Raw genomic sequence first — 23,584 nt, 5'->3', positions numbered from 1 at the left:
CAGAGGTCACTGAAAAGTATTTTCAGTATCATGTGTACCACAGTGAATGGGATATATATTTTAGAAATGGCTTTATTTTTAAAAGTATTTACTTATCTTTTGCTACTTGTGTACACACTGTAGTGGTCCTTATTCCAGTACACTTAAATAATTTATGTACTTTCCTTCTCCAAGAAGACTTCTATTAAAGAGAAGATTGATGTGACTGCACCAGCCCAGGATGTGATTATTGATGACAAACAAGGTATGAAAAAAAAGGTTGTTTTCTGTTACTAAGGACATTTCACTTACGTTTTCCTACCTGTCTCTGGGAGTGGCAGGATTTTCAAGAATATATGGGTGGATCTACTTGGATGGTGGCAGAGCCAGCCTATCTGAAAAAGATTAAGTGTTTAAAATTGGCATTGCAGAATGACACTATGAGCTGAAACCCAGAAGTATATATGGGAAGCTGCTCAGTGATAAGTCTTATATGTTCAGAACCTAGCATGGTGCCATATATATACAGCACATAGAGTGCTGGGCTTACAGTCAAGAAGATATGCACTCAAATCTGGTCTCAGACATTTAATAACTGTGTGACTCTAGGCAAGTCATTTAACCTCTGTCTGCCTCAGTTTCCTCATCTGTAAAATAAGGATAATAATAGCATTCACCTCCCAGGGTTATTGTGAGGATCAAATGAGATAATATTTATAAAACCCTTGGCACACTTTAAAGTGTTATATAACTGCTAGCTTTTATTATTGTTGTTGTTAACAACAGTAATAAATAATAGTATTAAATGACTGTTGAATTGAATTTGTGACAGGCTAACAATTATGATCAGACCAGATCTGTTACCATCTCTATCTGGAGAATATTATCTGATAATGTCAGAGAAATTACTATCAAGTCAGAGAAGATGCAGGGTTAACTAACATTCTACTTTGGTGCAGACAAACTCCAGACTATAGACTTTCAATTCACATTCTTTATTAGTCCTTGAGGGAATTTGCTCTTATCATCATTTCTGTTTTATTTTTTCTGTTCAGTAATATTCTTGACCACTTTATAGATATGATATTTTAGTGTGAAGGTTCAATAAACAAATCTATGAGGGAATTTTCTTCTTATTATCGTTTCTGTTCTTGGGCTTAATATGTTACTGTATCTGTCCATTAATATTCGTGACTACCTTATGGTGATGGTATTTTAATGTGAAGGCTTAATAAACAGATCATGCAGGCAGAGAAGTAAAGCTCTTGGTAGAGTTAAAAGCAGCAGGGAAAATACAGTCTGCCATAAATGCGATAAAATTCCAAGATAAATAGCATTGGGAATATTTAGAGCATTACAGAAAAAAAAAGAGTAAAAATATATTGAACTGGGTTTGTTGGAAGAGGTTAGATAAGGATAGATAAAGCATTTCATAAGCACTGACTATGTGCCAGGCCCTGTGCTAAGTGTTGGGGACGCAAATACAGCCAAATAAGACGCTCCCTAGCCATAAGGAGCTTATATTCTAATGGGGAAAGCAACCCATAAAGAGGTGCTGAAAAAGTTTGTGTTGGGGGAGCTGGGGAGGAGGGATGGTGAAAGTACACTGAACATCTTCTCAAGTGAAAGAAAGGCCATGGAATCACACATTTTCTTCACTGGTCACACAGGGTTATTAATAAGTGGGAGGTCTTAACCTAGGATTTGTGAACTTGGTTTTAAAAATATATATATTTGTTGCATTTCAGTATAAATTGGTTTCCTTTATAATCTTGTGTATCTTATTTCATGCATTTTAAAATATCATTTTGGAAAGGGGTCCATAGGCTTCATGAGACTGTAAGAAGGGGCCATGATATAGACAAGAAGTTAACCAGCCCCTGGCTTGTGGCTATCCAATCTCGCCTCCAGTCCTGTAGTTAAAACAGTTAAAATACATCATCCCTTGTCCTGGAGGGCCTCATTCTAACAAATCCTCGGATCTGGATATAAAGACTCGATTGTCACTGAGCAAACCAACCAGATGTAGTTGAGGCTATTAGGCATGTCCAAAAATATAGTGGGGCAGAAATACTCTTACTATTCTGATTCTGGATTTCCCAACAAAAATTTACTAGTGGTGTCAAAGACTGACTACCAGTCATCTTACCCATCCTGTTATTTAAAAACCAAAACTCCTTACAGGAAATTCTTATCACCTTCATGGCAGGACGCATCATACCTCCTCACATCATCCACAGGGGATTTGTACAGACATGGTGTGGCGATACTCTTCTGCTTAAACTAAACTAATTGACTGCCCGGGCCTGTACAATGGTTTGGTGATAAATACCCATAACTAAATATTGATATTATTCAGGTAGGATTTTGCCCCCAAATCAGGACTTAACTATATGCCATGTAGTCTGGTTATAATGGGGTGGTAGGTTGTATTAAAGGACATACATCAAATCCAGCAAATGTACTTCTTTTTAAAAAAAATCAGCCTCTTCCCCTCCTGTCCTTCATCCAATAATTGACTGCAGAAGGAGTTTTCTTTATCTTTACAGACTTAAAGATGCAGAAGGGACTAAAGTTTGTATTCTTTTGTAAGGATTGTTATTGTATTTATATAATGTATTTTGTATAATTATATACATTTATATAATTATATATAATATATATTATATATAATAAATAATATATTTATGTAATTTTATGAATTTTCAACTAGGAAAAAATATTTACCATTTTGTACCCTACATTCTCTTCTTTGCATGTAAAGGATAAGAAATTCAGAACCAGTGAGGTTCTAGAAGAAAGGGAAGAAAACAGTTTGAGGAATGGTTTGCAATATTTAACATGATAATTGTACATGTATGAGATTGCTTGCCTTCTTAGGGAAGGGTAGGAGAAAGGGAGGGAAGGAGAGAATTTGAAACTCAAAATTAAAAAAAGCACAACCAAATGTTTAAAAAATTTTTTATGTAGTTGCAGAAAAAATAAATTACTATTAAAAAAAAAGATTGAATGTGAGCCGTAGTGCTTCAGGATTTCTTTTCTGTGGTTGTCACAGGCAGTGAGCAACTAGGTGGTGCAGTGGATAGACCACCAGTGCAGGAGTCAGGAGGATCTGAGTTCAAAGCTCACCTCAGACACTTGACACTCATTAGCAGTGTGACCTTGGGCAAGTCAACCCCAATTGCCTCATCCTGAGTCATCTCCGGTCATCCTGATGAATATCTGGTCACTGGATTCAGATGGCTCTGGAGGAAAAGTGAGGCTGGTGACCTGCACAGCCCTTCCTCACTCAAAACAAAGTCAAGTGCAAGTCATGTCATTATTTCTCTGATGGCATGGTCTTCTTCGGCAACAAAGGACGAACATACAGATGTGGAAGAAGCTATATCCCAGAGATTATGAGTCTCTACCTGAAAGAGAACTACAGAGTCCATAAAGAGCCTCACTGGAAGAGACTACATCAACAAAACATGTGTTTTTAGTGCAGAACTTCTTAACTTTCTTTTTGTCATGAGCTCTTTTAGGAATCTGGACCTCTGGACCATTGGCCCATGGAGCTCTTTTCAGAATAATGTTTTTAAATACATAAAGTAAAATACATAGGATTATAAAGGAAACCAACTCTATTGAAATACAGTTACCAGAATATTGAACAAAGTTCTTAGACTCCTTTAAATCCATGTGTTGTAAAGTAGAAAGTGGGTATAGCTGATTATCAGATAAAATAACTGGAGATTAATTTGTTTTAATGTAACATGTCTTAAGAAAAAAATGACAGTGTTTCCTTTCCTCCCCATACCCTCCCCCTCTTAAAATATAGCTTTGAAAATAAGCTCTGTGGATGAAGCCATGCCAAAGGACGTGTCTGTTGACACAGGTAGGAGAAAGCCTTTGATGAGTTTGCAATTGTAATTTTTTTATTGAGTCATATCTAACATAAAATAAGCTTACAGTATTCCTAATTGCTCAGTAAAAAGTTGAGTAGGTAAAAGATGGTTGCTGATTTAGGTTTTGCTACACAGGGAGATTAGGTGTTCACCTGGGCTCCTGTGTTGGGTATAACATTGCTTTCTGAATGTTTTAGAAGGATGTGTTTGTTTTTTGACTTTCCTTCCAGCCTACCAGTTATGAGAGAGTAGAGTAGTCTAATTATCCTTAATTCAGGTTATGTAAGGAAAGGGCTGAAAATTTCATTTGGGAGTGACCTAGCCACTGTGTGAGATTAGAATAAAGGAAATTTTAGCAGGCCCTTTTACTTGCTTTTTTGTATGGCATAAATAGATGATGATATTTTTACTGGACATCCAATGTCAATAGAAGCTATTTCCCAGAAAATCCCTCCCCAGATTTTTAGATATACTGGGAAATGCATTAATTAAAGTTGACTCTGAAGAGAGTAAAAGTAGAATTGTATCAAGCACAAAGCTGAGTCCAAGTTAATTGCTGGAAATGGAATTAGTTGTAACTCTTGGAAGATTCTTTGTCTGGGAAGTGAGAGAGAATACTTGGACCCGTGCAAGCTCAACCTCTGCTTGATTCAAGAAGCCAACATTGGCTTGTCAAAGTCTGCCTTGTGAAGAGTCTTGTCCTGGTTTTTTTTTTTTTAATTCTTTTGTTTTGGTTCTGGCTTTGGCAAGACACAGAAACAAGATGGCGTTCTCATTTTTATTATCTTTAATCATATTCTGTCTTCAGCATGTATGAAACCATGGCATATATCTGTTTGAATTAGGTAGATCAAGACCTCAGATTGATACACAGAGCAGGTAGAGAAATTATTTACCTCTGAAGTTTATGATCTGGATAATGACATTAAGAAATGAAAAATTGAGCTTGTATATCACTAGGAATTCCCCCAAATTATAGGGATCACCATCCTCATCTCCATCTTCTCATTTAATTATTTGAAACTAGACCACAGAAAGTATTACCAAGTTCATTTCCATTACTGAAAAATTTACATTGGCTTAGACCAGATGTCTTTAATAGATTCCCCTTCCCCCATCTTTGATATCTGCAAACTGAATTGGGAATGTATAAGTCTTTGTTAAATTCATATTATGCTGTTAATAAAAGTTATTTGATTTGAAGGGTAAAATGCCATCTGGTTACAGCATTAAGAAAATATCTTCTCTCACCATAGTAGATAAGAGTCTTAATGTTTTCCTGACTAAGAGATTTTAGCTTATAAATATGGTACATGTAGTGAATTTTACATGATATGTGAACTTTATGATCAAATTAATTTTAAAAGTATCTTTCTCCATGGGCTTTGGTTGGAGTGTAGCATATTAGAATAAACACTGATCAAACCTAAGTGACCAGAGGTAGTGAGCATGGCTTAGAGATAAAATTGTATCTGAATTTGTTTTCATCTTAATGTGGTAATATGATTTATTTATAGGCTTTTTTCTTGTTATTTTTTTTTCTAATATGGACAAGGAGCCCCACCCACACACGTTTTATTTAGTAGAGGCAGCATGGCATAATGGGTAGCAAGTTGTTCTCAGAGCAAGGGAGACTTCCATTCAAGTCCTACTTCTGACACATACTTCCTGGATGATCCCAGGAAAGTTTTGATGCTCTAGTCAACTCTCTAAGACAGTAAGTTGCAGAGAAGGTATTGGCCTGCATAAGTAAAGAGAGTTAAAGTTTCTGGAAACTGTTCATTCTTTCTAAGGTTAAGTTGTTGAATATCAGGCCTAATTTTTAAACTGACAAAGGAACTTTGAGAGATTCCTAAATCCAATCCCTTTCTTCTTTCAAAGTCTGTGACTCTGCATTTTTTCAGGAAAACATTTATAGTTGTATATATAAAAATGATAATATGTTCCCCTTGATGTCTTGGTGTGATTGTTCGCTTTTGTTGGAGCCCTAAACATAGTGATTTGTAATACCAATCAGCTTTTCACTGTTTCTCAGGTTAAGTTGTTGAACTTCAGGTCTAATTTTTAATTCACAAAGGAACTTTGAGAGGTTCCTAAATAGAATCCTTGCAAAGTCTGTGAATCTACAGTATTTCAGAGAAGCAATCACTTACCCTTGTCTTAGCCTTTGCAATGCAGCACTTCCCCTCTCCCCACCCCCAATTCCTTATTAATGTTAAAAGTTACAGCATGTCAGTTAACTTCTATATCTTTGTCCAGATCCATAGCAGCATTCTGTGTATATCAGTGAACAGCAATTAAACTACTTTGGGAATGGTACTATAGAATTTTCCAGCTTCTGCATTAATACTATCTTGGTTCTAGAGGCAGTTATGACAGTATAATAGGACAGCTACATATAGTCATGGTTTAGAGTTGGAAGGGGAGCAATCAAGGTAAGGTAACATTTATTAAGCACCTACTATGTGCCAGGCACTATGCTAAGTACTTTGCAAATTCTATATTATTTGATACTCACAATAACTCTAGGAGGTAGGTGACTCATTTTGCAATTGAGGAAACTGAGGCAGACAGAGGTAAGTGATTTTCCTAGGTTTACACAGCTAGTAAGTGTCTGAGGTCAGATTTGAACTCAGGGCTTCTCAACTGCAGGACTACCACTCTATCCAGTGGCAACCACCTGCCACTGACTAATATTCTAGTCCATGAATCAGCAAATTATAGCCCAAGTGCCAGATTTGGCCCATGCCTTATAAGGTCCAAGGGAATATTGCTATTTTGTTTTGGCCCATGATTTTCCAAAAATGTTTTTGTAAGGTTTGTGAGCTTTTTTAAGGGCAGCATTTACTTATAATTGTAAAAAACAGACAGCTGGACAGGATTTGGCCCGAGGGCTATAATTTGCCAGCCCCTGGTCTAATTTAACTCCTTCATCAAAAAGGTGATGTTATTTGCTCAAGATCATATGGGAGCAGAGTCAGGATTCAAACCAATGTCTTCGAACTCAAGATTCAGAGTATTTTTAAGCCAGGCTGCCTTAGTATTTCCCAAACTTTTTTGTCTGTAACTTGTTGGAATATATCAATATATTTGCTTTTTATTGTGTTCAAGGAGGTGGAGGGCAAGGAAGGATAAATTAGCAGAGAAGCACTTATCTTTCTACTTCCATAGAAATAATAATGTCTGATAATAATAATGTAACACCTTACTTATCCGGTGGGTAATGAAGTGTTCTACAGAATTTTGTAGATAACAGAAACTTAGCATTTTATACTTTAAGCATTAAAGCATTAAGTGTTAAACAGTTTTGGATGGAAATCTTTCTAAAATTTATTACCTAATTAATTAGAATATGTTAAACATATAGCAATATATTTAGCTTTTCTTGATGACTCAGAATTATGGAATTTTAGAACTGAAGGTCTTAGAAAGACCTCAGAGGTCCCAACCTAGTACGACCCATATCTGAATGAGAATCTTCTCCTATAGAAATCCTCCCTATGTGATCTTGCTGCCTTTACTTAAAGAGTTTTCAGAGAGCCAATGTACACTTTCTATTCTCACAGAACTCTCATTGGTAGGAAGTTTCTCTTCATTGTGAGTCAACAACAATTGTCTTTGTGTAACATCTGCCTACTGGTCCTATCTTTCAGAGAAAAGCAGAAAAAATCCAATCTCTCTTTTATTTGAAATTCTTTCAAACATAACTCTCATGATTATTTCTCTTTCTCCCCAGTCTTTTCCAGGCTAATCTTCCCCAGACAAGCTCATCGTGACTCAGGGTCATACTCATATGTGTAGGTCTTCTTGCTCCAACCACAAATAGGTCCAGATAGCTGTGGATGATTCTGGGATCTTTAGACTCATTATCAACATTTATTTCTCAATGTGTTGGGATAGAGTAGGCTTCACAATCCCCTCTCCCCCTTTTTAATCCCAACACATCATCCTAGGAAGAATTAAAGGGGAAACCAGTGATTTAGTTTTCTCTAAATCTGCATGTTTCCATATAAGAAAGTCAGTTCTCAGATAGTAAATAGAAAAGCTGAGACCAAAGTCTCCTGATTTTCAGGCTTTTACCCACTTTCCAATACCTTAACATCTCTCTATGCCTCTGTTTTTAGAAATTTGTGACTTAATTTCTGTTGCTCAGAGACTTCTGCCATTACCTGTAGTTTATTATTTGTCTTCCACAGAGTTGCCAGAATCAATAACAAATCAATAAGCATTTATGCAGCAGGGAGACAATGAGAAAACATACAGTCCCTGCCTTTAAAAAGCTTGCATTTTAATGGGAGAGATGATGTATAAACCAGATCATGCAAGATGATGGATCATGAAGCAGATGGAAGGTAGCCATAGAGAAGGCATTGGCAGCTAGGTGCACCAGGACAGGCCTCCTACAGAGACAGTGCTTGAATTGAGTCTTAATGGAAGTTAGGGGTTCTAAGAGGTAGAGGTAAAGAGGGTAAATAATGTGGAAAATGGAATGGAGTAGGAAGACACTTCAGGATGAGTCCAATTTCAAGACTATTGTAATTGTTCAGGGAGAGAGGTGGAGAAATGACAAAATTTAGCTACGGTCTACCTGATTAATGAGCATGAGGAGTCAAGGATGACACCAAGTTTGCAAACCTTGATAACTCAGAGCCCTTGTATATTAACAAGGAATATCAGAAGAACATATTTTGGGGGAGGGAAAAGAAAGATAATGATTTCTGTGGACCTGTTGAATTTGAGATGCCTTTGGGACATCCAAGTCAAAAAATGTCCAATAAGTGATTCATTTTTGTATTTCAAGAGAGAGACTAGTAGTAGGTATGTAGATCTGGGAGTTATTTGTATAGCTAATTGAACCTATGGAAAGTGATGAGATTACTGAGTAAGAGAAAAAAGAGAAGAAGGGCCCAGGCTAGAGCCTTAGGGGGTATGCGCGCGTGCGCACACATGTCCTATTTCTCTCCACCAGAAAACCCATATTGTAGCTATTAGAAGACAGTCTGAACCAAGAGCAACTGGTTCTGAACCATTGTGATCTTCAACAGGGCTGTGGTCTCCGGCAGAGCAGGGAGAGGCCAGAGCTTGATCGGTTGGTTCACCTGAATTTCAGTAGAAGATTTCAGTATTCTCCTTGAGGGAAGTCTAGCATGTTCTCCTCTCTGTAGCAGCCACATGAGCCTGGCTTGTAACTCCAGTTAGCTGAGGAATGAGTCTCCCTATTAGCCATTATTCTTTCATGGCTAGGGAATTGTGTATAGGAAGGATCCCAGAGCAAAGCTCTTCTTTCATCAGATTGTAGAAGGACACATAACTAGGAAAGGGAAACTTGTCAAAAACAACTTGTCCTTGTTTTTAAAAAAACAGATTAGTGTGGGGACTTACTCTTTTAGGGTGAAGATGAGGGACAGGCATTGTATAGAGGACCACAGAAGCATAGGATTATAGTTGTAGAGCTGAAAGGGATCTCAGAGGTCATTTAGTCCAAAACTTTTATAAGGGAACTGAGCCCCTGAAGGTTGAATTACTTGCTGAAGATGTTTGTTTACTTCTTACATCTTTACATCTCTCTTTCCCTCTCTCCTCTCTTTACCTCCTCTGCCTCTCTCTATCTCTCTCTTCCCTCTCTCTGTCTTTCTCCCTCTCTTTCCCTCTCTCTTCCCCTCTTTCCCTCTCCCTCTTTCCCCTCTCTCTCCCTCTTTGTTTCCCTCCCGCCATAAAATCTAGCCTCAAACACTTACTAGTTCTATGATCCTGGTCAAGTCACTTAGTCTCAGCTTCAGTTTTCTCAGCTGTATAGAATAGTAGCACCTACCTCCCAGGATTGTTGTAAGGATCAAGGTACAGCATCTGTCACACACGTAGTTGGTGCTTGATAAATGCTTATTTTCTTCCTTCTTTCTTAAAAATGTATCTTACATGTATGAATGACCAGTTAAGTTCTAGCAATTTGCTTTATGTGACATATTGGATTTATTATTGGCAGTTTTCATTTTTTCCGGCTCTCCATTCTTTCCTGACTGCCTCAAGTAAATATGTATAGAATTTTTAATGAACATAATCAATTCTCAGATCCTTTTAAAGGGGATTTGCCTCCTTAAGCAATGTAAAAGAAGGTAGGGTGAAGCTATAACATCTTCCCTAGGGTTGAATATATGAACCTGAATACAAAAAAAAAAAATGCAGTACTTGCTTTCCTATGAGTTGTTATCTTTCTTCCATGGAATTTTTATAGGAATTCTTAGTCAGCAGTTCCAGAATTTGCAACATCTCATTTTGACCTGGAGTTTCTAAATGTCTTCTGAAAGTAGTAGAAACCAAAATCTGGAAATTGTTCATGGCTACTTGCTTTTAACCAAAAAGAGGTGGTGGGAATTAACCCTCACACGGAGATGAGTGAGTAGATTCTGTGGGAATTTGTTGCTGAAGGTTTTAGTTTATGATTCTGTGTCACTCCTGTAGAAGTATTTTTTTTAATGGATGACAGTGTATTTTAATGAGTCATTACATTAAGCCTGTCTAGATTTCAGTCACACAGTTTCAGTTTTTCCTCCCAAGAAAAAGTTTATGTCCCATTTGCCTTAATTTATGAGACAGCTTTAATTTCTCATATATAATAGGTCTTCAAACCCTTCCCACAATATAGTATTGTATTGGAATTGGTAGACAAAATAAGTGACCCAAGAAACTCTTTTCCATCCTCCAGGGGGTAAGCTTAGAAAATTTTCTCCAAGGCTAACAAAAAGTACTGTGGGCCAAAAGTCCCCTCAGTCATAAATGCTAATTGATAACTCTATGAAGGTCACCTGTTTAAGTAAGACTTTCCTTATTAACTGACTTAGGTTAGAAAATTATTTATGAGGGTCTGAAATGATAAGAGGGAAAATGCGTTGGAAAAGGAAAAAGGAAAAGGAAAAAGGAAAGGAAAAAATCCTTTTCCTTTCAATTCTGGCTTCTGATTTTAGAAACAGGATTTCAGTTACTCATGAAAATAAGGAAGCCATCAAATCACTCTGTGTTGGAGTCTCCCACTTATCCATTGGGGGGTCCTTTGCTAGCTCTGCAGATAAGTTTCTGGATTTGTAATGGCATAAGTGGAACCCAAGCAAATAGCAATAATCTCTGTTTCAGCTTCTCCTAAGGACTTGAACACTCTCAAAGCAAGACCAAGATCCAGGTAGTGTTTCTTTGATTTCTGTTTCAGTGCCTTGAATTCTGCCTCATCTCTATCTAGGGGAAGAATAAGCAAGCACTTGTGTTTCTCTATATCTCTATATGTACATACATAGGTACATAGAGATGCAGTTTTAAAAGTCACAAATATGTGTATATATGCATGTTACATATACATGCATATATGTATAAATATGCCTGTATGTAATTTTATTAGTGATGAATGGCATGCTGAATACAAGTAGTGACCCTGAGTAACTATGGAGTCTTGTTTGTATTAGTACTAAAAACCAATAGTTTTTCCATAACCTGTTTTGGGATGAGGTTGCATGTAATATGTTACTCTGTAGGTATAATATAGAGAAATAAGTTTGAAAAACAAACTTGAGTGAAAGGAAAAATCATGAGAATTAGCACTGAAGTTTGATATTGTAACCAAAGTGAATCCCTCAACATTAAAGAAAAGGGGGGGGGGTCAGGGGAAGCCATCTAACACCATTGAATATATCTTTATTTCTTTTCTTTTTTTAGATCCAAACAAGTAAGCTATATAAATAGTCCATTATTCCCTTCCTGCAAAAGAAAGAAAAAAACAGTAAGATCAGAGTAGGGGGAAAATTAGATTTATCTATGTGGTTGGTTGAGATCAAAACAAATGATCTTAAAAAATATATATAAAAGCTGATGTTAAAGCAGATGATAGGCTGGCCCTCTGTCTACAAGAACCCATTTTTCAAATGATATTTGTGTTTTCTGATTTGATTCTGGTCTTTGAAGAGTGTCTAAATTCCTCATGGAATTACTTGTATGCAATAGACATGTTTCTGAAAAATGTATAAATCAAATTCTGTTGTATACCTACTGGGATGTGTTGGCTTCTTAAGATGTCTTGTAAGTAAAGGGTCATCCCCCTCCTCCAATCTTGATCATGCTTAAATTTGAACTTTTTCATATTGATTTTGGTTAAAGTACAAATAATCCCACACATCAATCCTGTATCTAATCCTGTATTATATCTATATGTATTAATGTAATCTGTTTATTATAAACTGAACAACCTTTTACATAGCAAAGTTATGATCACCCTATTTTAAGCTTCATGATCTGCAAATAAATTAAAAAATTTTTTTTGAGGAATGAACACAGCATCCTTTTGGTTTATCTACTTACCTCAAAAAAGAAAAGCATTGTTTGCTTCAGGGGGCCAGTCCCTGGCTACCTCTGATGTTTAATCCACCTTATGCTCTGCAATTCCTGAATAGTGTAGTCCATCAGTTGGGGAAGGAAGGGGTGAGATGGGGAAGGCAACAGACATTCATAAAGCACCGACAGTATGCTAGGCACCGTGCTTAGTGATTTACAAGTGCTGTCTCATTTCATCAGTGGAAATCCCCAAGCTTCTTAAATATATAAAGCTGACTAACGTGTGAATGGCAGGGCTTTTCTCCTTTCTGTTGACCCTAAAGAACTAGTCAGATCCACATTTATGTTTCTGTTCACCAAAAATTTAGATTAATGTTTAGACATTAGGGTTCTAGACCAATGACAATCTCTTTTCTAATACATTTCACTCAAAATCTGAGCATAGCTGGAACAAAGAAAATAATATCACATATATGCTTTTTTTTGGAGGGGGGATGGGCTTTCATTTGTATACCCATAATTTTGCATGTGCTTGGAAATAAAATGGAACTAATACTTTTTGTTGAAGGGGAGGATGTGTAAATGCTTTTTTAGAATGAAGAATGTCATTAAGGATACATCTGCCATGAATCATTCTATTAACTTCTAGAGAGAACCTGTATATTTACATCTTAAATTTGAAAGTAACTATTAAAAAAGCTGACCCCCTTTCATCTTAAGTACCTCAGTCTTTGGTAAAAACAAAACAAAACACAACAAAAGAATCAGTACTCTCATGCCCTATTTTGGCTCTTGTACCAGCTTTGGCTCCTGTACATGTCATGCCTAAGGGTAAGTGTAACACCTCAAGTTGTTAGTGCTGACTTTTAGTCAAGATTGCAACCTTGTGAGAAATCAAAACCAAACAAACAAAAAACCCCTTGACTGCAGCAAAAGAAATCTGAAAAGCTTGTTCAGCAAAAGCAAACTTGCCACAATAGTAATTCCTTTGCCTAGAACAGGAAGGATTTCATGGTATTTAATAGAATTTGAATTGTAAGTAACACTTCTGCCCAAACCAGCCTTGAGAAGTTTACACGTTTGTTTGTCTTATAAACACTTTTCCAAGTAAAGTGCCTCATTCCCCTTCCCTGCATCCCCTCTCCCTTCACCCCTTTAAACCAGAGAGGCAATTTAAGACCCAGTTGCTAGTTTAGGTACCTGGTTAAAGTCATTCAAGGATTAAATGGGGAAGGCTGGATTTATTCTATTTTCTAGTTTCTACTTCTATTATCTCACAAACCTAAAGAATGTGATTTCATAAGCGGTAAACTCTTAGTTTGGGGGAAGGGGTGGGGTAGGTTGCTGTGCAAAGTGATGGAGGTTTTTGTTAAACACATTTCACTTGATGTGGCCCTAGTAGGAGTTATTTCCTACTTGGCTCATAGTGGTTTAAGTTACATAAACCAGACTATTAGGGGTATTATATGGAAATATAATATAGCTTTAAAACAACATAATAACCAATGTTACTTAGAATAAAAAGAATCCTGGTTTCTGTGTACTTGGGTTGTTTTGGGGACATGTTTCTTTGCTACTCTGATACCTCCTTCTTGCTTTTACTAGTCACAATGAGGTGCATGCCCTGAGGATAGAAGAAAAGAGTTGCTTAATGCCATTTGATCCTTGTGGTAAAATGAGGATACATTACCAATGAAGATTTGGTCAACATTACTATTTTTAATGTCATGTATAGTTGCAGTACAGTTTGAATTTACATATAGTTCACCTCCCCCACCTTCCCATCACAAAGGATGAACATTTAGGTGTAAAGATGTAACAGGCCAGTGACTTCATTTTATAGTTGAACTTGACAGATTATTACCCTGTCCCTGATAATTGCTTTTCAAGACCACTGAAATCACTTCGCTAAACTTTTGGGATATTATTTTTCCTCTCTCAGTTTTAACTCCAGAGAGTGAAACAATTGCTATCTTCCTTTTGATATTCCCTTATTTTGCTACAGATCTTACTCTAACACATCTCTAGAAGAGGCCATGAAAAGGGTCGAGGAACCTCCCACTCCCCCACCGAGACCACAGAAATCCCATTCCAGAGCTTCCTCCTTGGATCTGAATAAAGTCTTCCAGCCAAATGCTCCAGGTGAAGTTGCCCTTTTCTTCCCCTAGCACATTTCCTTTGGTTTCATAAAGGCATGCTTTTAAGAGTGGAAATCAAAGATAAACAGAGTAATTTCTCCCTCCCGCCATGTTCTTTTAGGATGTTCACTTAGGAGAAAATAGTAGTAGACTTTTAAGTTTCAGATATGTCTTGGGGAGGGTGTCCCAAAGATGCTATAGGTCAAGAAATGTGAGATTTCCCTAATCTCAAGATTTAGATATTCTTTGAGATGGAGCAACTGATAAAATGGATGACTGCTACTTGAGTCCATCCAGTTCTTTCACTCACAAGTAGGGGTTTACTTTGGTTTCGTTTTCCCCTTCATTGCTTCTTTGTTAGGAGGTGTATGTAGTTCAGTCTTTGAGGTTCAGCCTACACTAAATAACTTCCTTGGCAAAAAATTCAGTTTTCCTTTGGTTCCTATTCTGGGTGAGAAGATACCAGTTTTCTATCCTGTCTTGCTACTTCCATATCTAGAGTCTGACTTCCTTTTTTCCACATTGTTAGGAGGAATGGACTGCCACAGGGCAGAAAATGCGCCTCGTTGTGGCTTCAGGGGTTGTCTCTTCTCTCCTTCCCCCAAGTTGCTCACTCCTCACTTTAGGCCACAGATTGTGTAAGAGTCATGTGTGTGGTAGGGGTGTGTAGCGGGGAGTAGCCTCCATGGATACCACTCTTTGTGGCTGTGGGGTAGTACAGTGGGTAGAATGTTAGACTTGGAGTTAGAAAGTTCTAAGTTCAAATGCTGTCTCAGGCATTTATTGCTGTGTGATCCTGAGCAATTTACTTTAACTCTCTAAGGCCCAATCTCCTCATCTGTAAAACAGGAATAATAAATAGTACCCACCTCATAGGGTTGTTGTGAAGATCGAACGCGATAACTTGTAAAGCACTATTTGTGGTTGCTGTTATTCTAGATGGAATGGCAGACTTTTAGGTATACCGGGGAGCATTGTAGAGGGATCAATAAACTTTTTGTGTAGTGAAAATTATAAACTTAGGGTTTATCATAGTTATAATTGCTATTTGGGTTTAAAACAATCCTTTCTTCCAGCTAATATAAGCAAATCTGCAAATAGGATTATTTCTTGGAACTCTATAAACCTGTGTTGGTTCAACAGTAAGCCAGCCCTAGTCAGGGACTGGTGATTTTCTAATTGTTGTTTTTTTCCCCAGAGTTAGAAAACATTCTCCTTGGCCTATAAATCAGTCCTGATCTTTATGGTTAGGGTAGAACCCAGCTTGTTTTACTTCTATTGAACATGGACCATCTTCACTGTGAGGACAGAACTTAAAAAAAAACAAACCAAAACTGTTGTGGACCAGAGCTGTTTTTATTCTGAGTGAAATTTAATTCTGGGTTGTATGTGAGGTCATTAGATAACAATTTGATTTCCTGTTTAGGACTTTTTTTTCTTCCTAGGGAAACTGTCCTGGAAGAGTCTATCTAAATATGTAACTGATTCTTTGGGAGTAGTTGCAGATGATTTTTAAAATGCTGTGAAACCAGTACATCTGAACATAATTCATAGATGTTTAAACCCAGATATTTTGGAGGACTGTTTCAAGGAATAAAGGATTTATCTGACAGTTGTGAGATATCCAAGTGCCTAACCTGAATCAGTGGGGCTTCTAGCATGTATATGATTCTAGGATTTCTGCCCTAAGAGAAATAACGTCCAAGGCAGGGCTTATAGCCAAGGTAGTTTTCACAGTAGGGAGTTTGGGATAAGATTTAGGCTAAGGAGATGCTGGATAGATGAATTTCATGCTTAAAGATTCTGCTTCTTTTTCTCATTAGTCAAACATTTACCTAAATATACAATAATATATAATATATTGTAAATAATATATAAAATATAGAATGCAGAAAGCATTTCAACAATCTGGCATGAGTATAGTAGAAATTACTTAACTTTCCTTGTGGACTAAATTCTCCATGACCTGAATGTCAGATTTCATAACAGCAAACTCTGGAGAACAGTCTAAATTGTTTGGTTGTAATGAAATGGTGTTTTACCAAGTATTGCTTAAAATAAGTGGGTTTCTGACCTGGTATTAGAAATCTATTTGTTATATATTCTGATGGTATTGTCATAACTGGATTTCAGCAGGGTTCTTAGGCCATGCAAACATAGAAACTGCTTCTAAATCCAGATTAATATTAAAATTAGTAAGTTTAACTATACCATAAACATAAATAGGAATGACCTACAAAATAGAACTATACCCAGATTATGAAGGAAAAGATAAATGTGAAAAAATGCCATCAGTTTAGAGACCAGAAAAATGCTAAAAGGGCAATAGGAACATGTAGTAATTCTTTCAAAATAATGTTTATTATTTTACTTTTTCATAATGTCAGAATTTCCCTCTGTGACCTTCCCTTCTCCTAGTGAGCCATAAACAGTAATTTTTAAAGAAAAAAATTAAAGAAATCATCAAGAATGATCAATGTATCAAAAATGACGATTTAAAAAATACAAATGTATTGATTAGAAGACTGATAGAAATCTGATTTCTCACCAGCAGTGTTATGCACACATGACCTTAGCACATACAGAATTAAGACACTTTATATACATGTTATGTATATTATCTCATTTAATCCATTAAATGTCCTATGAGGTGAATAGTGCCACTAACATCCTCATTTTACGCATAAACCACCTGAAGCTCCCAGGTCAGGTTGTATACCACAGGGTCAGTAAGTGGGAGACTTGAAATTTCAATCCTGAGTACCGTTCCATGCTACCATTTTCAGGATATAACTGCAAATTGTCAGAGGATATGTGAACTTATCAGTATGGTTACTCCTTCTTTCTTTCTAATAGATTTTCAATTCAACAAATGTAAATTTCTTGAGAGTAGAGACTTTTCTTTTTTTCTTTAAAAATTTTTTTGGGGGCTTACCTCTAGCACTTAATAAATGCGGAGTTGAATTGAATCGAACATTTACTCAACACCTATAGTGTGCAAGGTGATATGTTTAGGTATTGGGGAATACAAAGACAAAACAGTGTGTGCCATCAAAAAATATAAATAAAATTTATACTGTGATCAATTTATATTTTCCTCAGTGTGTTTACTCTCTCCAGTGATTCCATCTGTTGGCTGTCTATACATTCATAGGCCATTTTGTGTGACCTTTCTTCATGGCCTCGCCTATGACATCAGTTTTATTTGATGTTCTGGAAGAGTTCCTCTAGTTCTCTTGATGTTGCATGGATATAATTGGAGGTTGTAAGCTGTACATCAATTACCTTGCCACATGATTGGCTCATCCTTTTCTGGCTGACACTTATACAGGTGTAAACCACATTTCACAATTATGATAAATAAGATCCCTGTTTTTCAAGGACTCACCTCTCCGTTTACCTGCCCATCTATCACCTTGCTGTGCCATCTCTGCTATGTGACATCATCTTCTGACCCCTGATATGACTAGCTCACCCTCTGGTGTGAACTATTGTACGTATTATGTAATTAGTATAATATTTATGTTATAGAGTGGAGGAAGTGATTTTTGCTCCTTTTGGTATAGTCCTATTGGTCAAGCTGTAAGCCCCCTTGTCCTTATCTCCACAAGTCTTGTTCCATAGATTTTATGAGCGTTAACTTTTTCAGGCAGTTTTTCTTTATCTGAAAGATCATTATTGTTAAGGAGCTCAAAAAGTGTATCCCTTATAAAAGGGATTAATTATCTAGAAGTATGCTGTTACTAGGAGATAAATTAATCAACAATTATTGTAGTGGGTAGAGCATTGGACTTAAAATCAGGAAGATTCACCTTTCTGAGTTCAAATCTGGCTTCAGACACTTATTTATGTGAACTGGGCAAGTGATTTTACCCTATCATCTGTAAAATGAACTGGACAAAAAAATCTCAAACCACTCTAGTATCTTTGCCAAGAAAACCCCAAATAGGGTCACGTGACTGAAAAATGGCTGAACAACAATTGCAAACATGTACAAAGGTACTCTGCCAGATGCTCTGGGAGGCGTAAACAAGTATTGGAATAAAATCCTTGCTCTGAAGCCAGTTACCTACCAATTTGGACAATTAGGCAAAAGTATATCATATAAAACTTTTATTATTAAAATGCCATTGTGACTGTGTCTCTTCCCTACTCAATAAACCCCCATGGTTCCCTATTGCCTTTAGGATAAAAATAAGGTCTTTTATTTGTCATTTAAAGCTTCTCACAATCTGATCTCAATTTGCTTTTCCAGGCTCCTTCTGCTACTCTCCTTCATATTCTCTGCAATCCAATCATGGTGTTTTACTTTCTGTTCTGTGCACAAGAAAATTCAGATCCTTTCCCTGTGGTTTTACATCGGCTCTCCTCAGTGCCTGAATGCACTCCTACCTTGCTTTTGCATCTTAGAAATTCTCATTTCCTTCAAAATTCAGCTCACAGACAATCTTCTTACATAAAAACTTTTCCTCATCCCTGCAGATGTTAGTGCCTTCCCCTAAAATTACCTTGTATTTATTTTATTTATTTATACACATATATCTTGTATGTACATATATATGAATTTGCTGTCTTTTCCCTTTTCACCAGTAGAATGTAAAAGTCTTTTTGAAAATATTTTATTTTTTCCCAATTGCATGTAAAAACATTCATTTTTAAAGAACATTCATTTTTAAAATTTTGAGTTCCAAATTCTCTACCCCCCAAGACAGTAATATGATATGTTATACACATGTGCAATCATGCAAAACATATTTTCATATTAGTCACGTTGTGACAGAAAATACAAACAAAAAAACCCCCAAAACTACACATAAAATAAAGTGAAAAAAGTATGGTTTAATCTGCATAGAATGCAAAAGTCTTGAGGAAAGGGGTTTTTAAAAAAAGACTTTATATTCCCTGCATCTAAGTGCCCGACACATAATGGACGTTTAATAAATGCTTTTTGGTTACTTGATTGAATGTCTAGTGAGTAATATGGACCAAAAATGATGTAGTTCAGAGGAGGAAGAAATCAATTCAGGCCAGAATGATCAGGGAAAAATTCATGAAGTCTAAATTGAAACCTTTAAGATAGGTAGGGTAGTTAAGTGTAAAAAAAATCAAAAGATATATTTGGAAGATTGCAGGCAGATCATTTTGGCAGTTGTTGACGTGTTTGGAGGGTTCCAGTAGGCGAATAGTTAGAAACTGGGTCAAGATCCCACACCCACGGGTGACCTAGAATGTCAATCCAAGGCACTTAGACTTTATCATTTATGTAAAAGGGAATCAAGATGGTGAAAATATATTTGAAGAAGATTTTTCTGAGAATTATATATATATCAAAAGTGGATTTTCTAGAAGAGAATATGCAGTTATATGTCTCAATTAGTGGTGTATAACTCAAAATAGAACTGGGGTAGGGTGTCACTAAATTATATAGAAGGATCTCTGTGGGCTACATATTGACTTAATTTTAAAACAGTTTTATCTGTGTTTTATCATATTTTTGAAATCAAGTTTATTAAATGCTTTCCCATACTTGGGAGTATTGTGGGTTACGTGTGCAGCATTTGACTAACCTCTGCCTTAGATAATTGGTGGCTAGATAAAGATGATTTCTCAAGTTGCCCTCCAGCTTTGAACATCTGAAAACTGTTCCCTACTCTTACTCAGGTATTCCATTTCCCATTTTGTGGTGGAAGAATGAGACATGTTTGTCTACCTAGAAGTCAAAGAGCTCTTTCCCCCGGGCACATTTATATACATGTATCTGTCTGTACACCTACACTTATCTACTCCTGGTTTACTCTCACCTAGCACATACAACTCTGGACAGAATGGTGATAGGCATTCAATTTCATACCTCTGTCATTGTTAGGGACTCAGGGAAACCCCATGTTTTGTATTCTGACTGTAATGATACTTATTTTTTTAACGGAGGGATGAAAAGCAAAATATTGGGTAGCACAAAATGCAAGCATAATAAACAAAAGTGGGAAGTTGGAAAAGGAAAAAACTATTAGATTAGACAGAAATAAATAGAATATGGAAGAATAAGTTATACAGAATTTTCTAAAAGAAACAGGGAAAACCAGAAGAAAATGATGAGGAGATGGTAAAAAAGGGAGAGAGAATTTTAAAAAGAGTAATGAGAAGAAAAAAGCATGACAAAGGAGAAAGGAAAGGGAAAATAAGAGAATTTAGGAAAAGGAGAATATAAATGATAGTTTCTGGAAAGAAAGAAGAAATGAACATCATACTACTTACTCTATTAGGTTATATAAGGACCTGGCTAAAGAACTGTAGCATCATTTTTTTCTTGAAAGATTTATAGAGATAGAGAAAAAAACCTATGAAAGTATCAAATTTAGTGATTTTTTTTTTTAAAAGAGCAACTTGGAAAATGATAGGATGATTGGTTTAATCCCTGGTATCTGTTATGATAATATTGGGATGAAGTCATTTGGAGTCTGGTATACCTTTGAGTTCTTTGTAATAGGTGGCATTGCATGGCAAACAGCAAACCAGAAAATGGCAATTGGTTTAATATTTCTCTCTCTAATGAATTGATGTATGTAAAACACTTTGCAAAACTTAAAATGTACTTATATTTGCAAAATATAAAGAAGTAATCTACTTCTATTTTATGATGGAATTCTAAATAACAGCATACAATGCTGTTTGCAATATTTTGATTTTTGCAAGATTTTAACTTTTGCTCCATAATATATAATATATATATATAATATATGTTCAAAAATTTAAAAAATTAGTCTTGGCTTATTATGACCAGATTGTGGCTCCCTAAAGATTTCTAGGGGTACTCTTCTTTGCTTAGGCTGCCTCTTTTAAGCCCATATTTGCCTTTTGGTTCTGAGATTCCACAATGGAATATACTTTTTTTAATAATATGGTTGTCCTTCATTCTCAAAGGGGGCCATGACGTCAAGATGATGACATGATTTGCAGTTGACTTTGATTTGAGTGAGGGAGGGCTGTGCAAGGTCACCAACCTCACCTTCTTCTCCTGAGCCATCTGGGTCCAGTGGCCTGATAGTCATCAGGATGACTGGAGATGGCCCAGGAAGGTTATACAAATATTCAGGAGTTAATTATCATTCTAGTAGGAAGCACTGGGACTAGCCATAGTGGGCTAGGAGAGATTTAAAAGTTGACCCCCCCTTGATCTTGAAACTTGAAAATTGCTGATTCTCTCCAGCTTACTACCCACCAAAGGGTCTGAACTTTTATTGCAACTAATGTGCGTTACATTATCACAGAGTAAATACCTACATACCATGAAGAACGTGACATTTTTACACCAATGATTCTGGAATCTTGTCAATGTAGGTATCACCTCTAGTAATGCAGATCCCAGCTCTTCCATGCCTGCTCATCTGGTGAGACTCTCTTCTCAAATTCTTCTCAGATGATCACCACAGTGGGTCCCTTCAATATGCTGGCAGCCTTCCTTAAAGGCCCATAACTTTGGGAGGATGCCAGTGGATCCTGCAGACTGTCCATCTTTTACCCTTCCTTCAATAAGATTCTTTACACTTCTCCTCCTGCATTATTCCTTGTTTGTGATATAATCTGACCTAGAAATGTCATTTCCTTGAATGTAGTACTATTCTTTTGCTCTCAGCCATGTTGGTATTAAAAAGATGGGCCTTTGTTTCAAGAAAAAGTTTGGAGTCATTAAAAGAATGTTGTAACTTCTAAAGGCAATTCAACCTAATCTTCATCTTCTGTTCAGTTCTGGACCCACCTCACTGCATTTGCTATACCTACTGAAGAAATATACTGATGAAGGAGCCATCCAGGTTATCTATCCATCAACAAGTGTTCTTCATTCACTTTTTTTTTTCCTGAACACAAGGAGAAACAAGTGAGAAATGTAGATCACAAAAAAATGTATATTTGTAAGTATCCCCTATCTAGGCTCCTTTGTTTTGTGCCATAATTAGCTTTCTGTGTTACCTACCCCGAAATTAAAAAAAAAAAAATTTATTTATTTTTAGTTTACAACATTCAGTTCCACAAGTTTTTGGGTTCCAGATTTTCTCCCCCTCCCTCCCCTCTTCTCTACTCCCCCCCACCAAGATGGTGTGCAATCTGATATGGACTCTATATATATACATTCACATTAAAACATATTTTCACATTAGTCATGTCGCAAAGAAGAATTAGAATTAATGGAATGGACTATGAGAAAGAAGAAAACAAAAAAGAGAGAAAGCAAATAGTATGCCTCAATCTGCATTCAGACTTCATAATTCTTTCTCTGAATGTGGATAGCATTTTCCATCATAAGTCTTTTGGAGTTGCCTTAGGACCTTGCATTGCTGAGAAGAGTCAAATCTGTCAGTTAGTCATCACATATTGTGGCTGTAAGTGTGTACAATCTTCTGGTTCTGTTCTCCTCACTCAGCATCAATTCATATAAGTCTTTCCAGGTTTTTTCTAAAGTCTGCCTGCAGAACCTAGAATTTTAGCTTTTTATCTGTTGCCTGAAATTTCCTCTTCTCTGAGTAAAGATCTTTGTCCTATTTGCTCTAGCCCTCACTGGGGGGTGTATAGTGAGTGTTGTGTCTGATTCTTCATGAACTCATGCACTTGTCTATGCAGTTTTCTTGGGAAAGATACTGAAGTAGTTTGCCATTTCCTTCTCCAGTGTGTCCCCATTTTACAGATTAGGAATTGAGACAAATAGGGGTTAAATGACTTGCCCAGGGTTGCAGAGCTAGTAAGGTTCTGAAACCAGATTTGAACTCAGATCTTCCAGATTCCAGGCCTGGTGCTCTATCCAATGCTCCACCTAGCTGCCCCTTATGTAATGGGAAAGTGTGTCATAATCAAGAAAATGATTCTCTCTACTTCTGTAAAGACTTAGGAGGTAGAATGTTTTATAAGACTCTCATGGATTTGGTACCATTAAATATTTCTAGTCATGATTAGGTCAAGGGTTGACAAACTATGTTTTGAAGCATTTTTTTACACATTTAAATGTGACAAAACTTTATTTAAAAATGTAAAAACCCCCTTTTAGCTCACAGCTATACAAAAACAGGTCATAGGTCAGATGTGGCTTACAGTAGGCTATTAGTTTGCAGATCCCTGATGTAGATGACGGAATAGGATACTTCTTATCATCACGTTACTGCTTAGCACTCCAAAAAACGGGGAGTTACATTCTTTCCACATTTTGAAAAACATTGAAAGAATCCTTTCCATTAAAAGCTTGATGTCTGAAATGCAGTCAAGGGCCCATGCATTTGT

The 23,584-nt window shown here is 36.5% G+C and overlaps 1 protein-coding gene across 24 annotated transcripts in view; it reads left to right on the top strand.

Annotated features, from left to right (window-relative positions):
* REPS2 (RALBP1 associated Eps domain containing 2) overlaps positions 1–23,584 on the top strand; it is a 268,261-nt gene that overhangs the window by 161,349 nt on the left and 83,328 nt on the right. For 7 of the 24 annotated variants that reach the window (XM_072614238.1, XM_072614231.1, XM_072614228.1 and 4 more), the window contains exons 10-13: positions 175–244; positions 3,800–3,856; positions 10,995–11,040; positions 14,185–14,321. In XM_072614238.1, coding sequence (XP_072470339.1) covers positions 175–244; positions 3,800–3,856; positions 10,995–11,040; positions 14,185–14,321 — 310 coding nt within the window. The remainder of the gene's footprint in view (positions 1–174; positions 245–3,799; positions 3,857–10,994; positions 11,041–14,184; positions 14,322–23,584) is intronic. The other 17 variants (XM_072614244.1, XM_072614241.1, XM_072614243.1 and 14 more) reach the window with 5 other exon arrangements.

The sequence above is a fragment of the Notamacropus eugenii genome, chromosome 5 (assembly GCF_028372415.1).
Source record: "Notamacropus eugenii isolate mMacEug1 chromosome 5, mMacEug1.pri_v2, whole genome shotgun sequence".
Lineage (NCBI taxonomy): Eukaryota > Metazoa > Chordata > Mammalia > Diprotodontia > Macropodidae > Notamacropus > Notamacropus eugenii.
The sequence above is the reverse complement of the archived record's forward strand: the minus strand, read 5'-3'. Positions and strand labels throughout refer to the sequence as shown.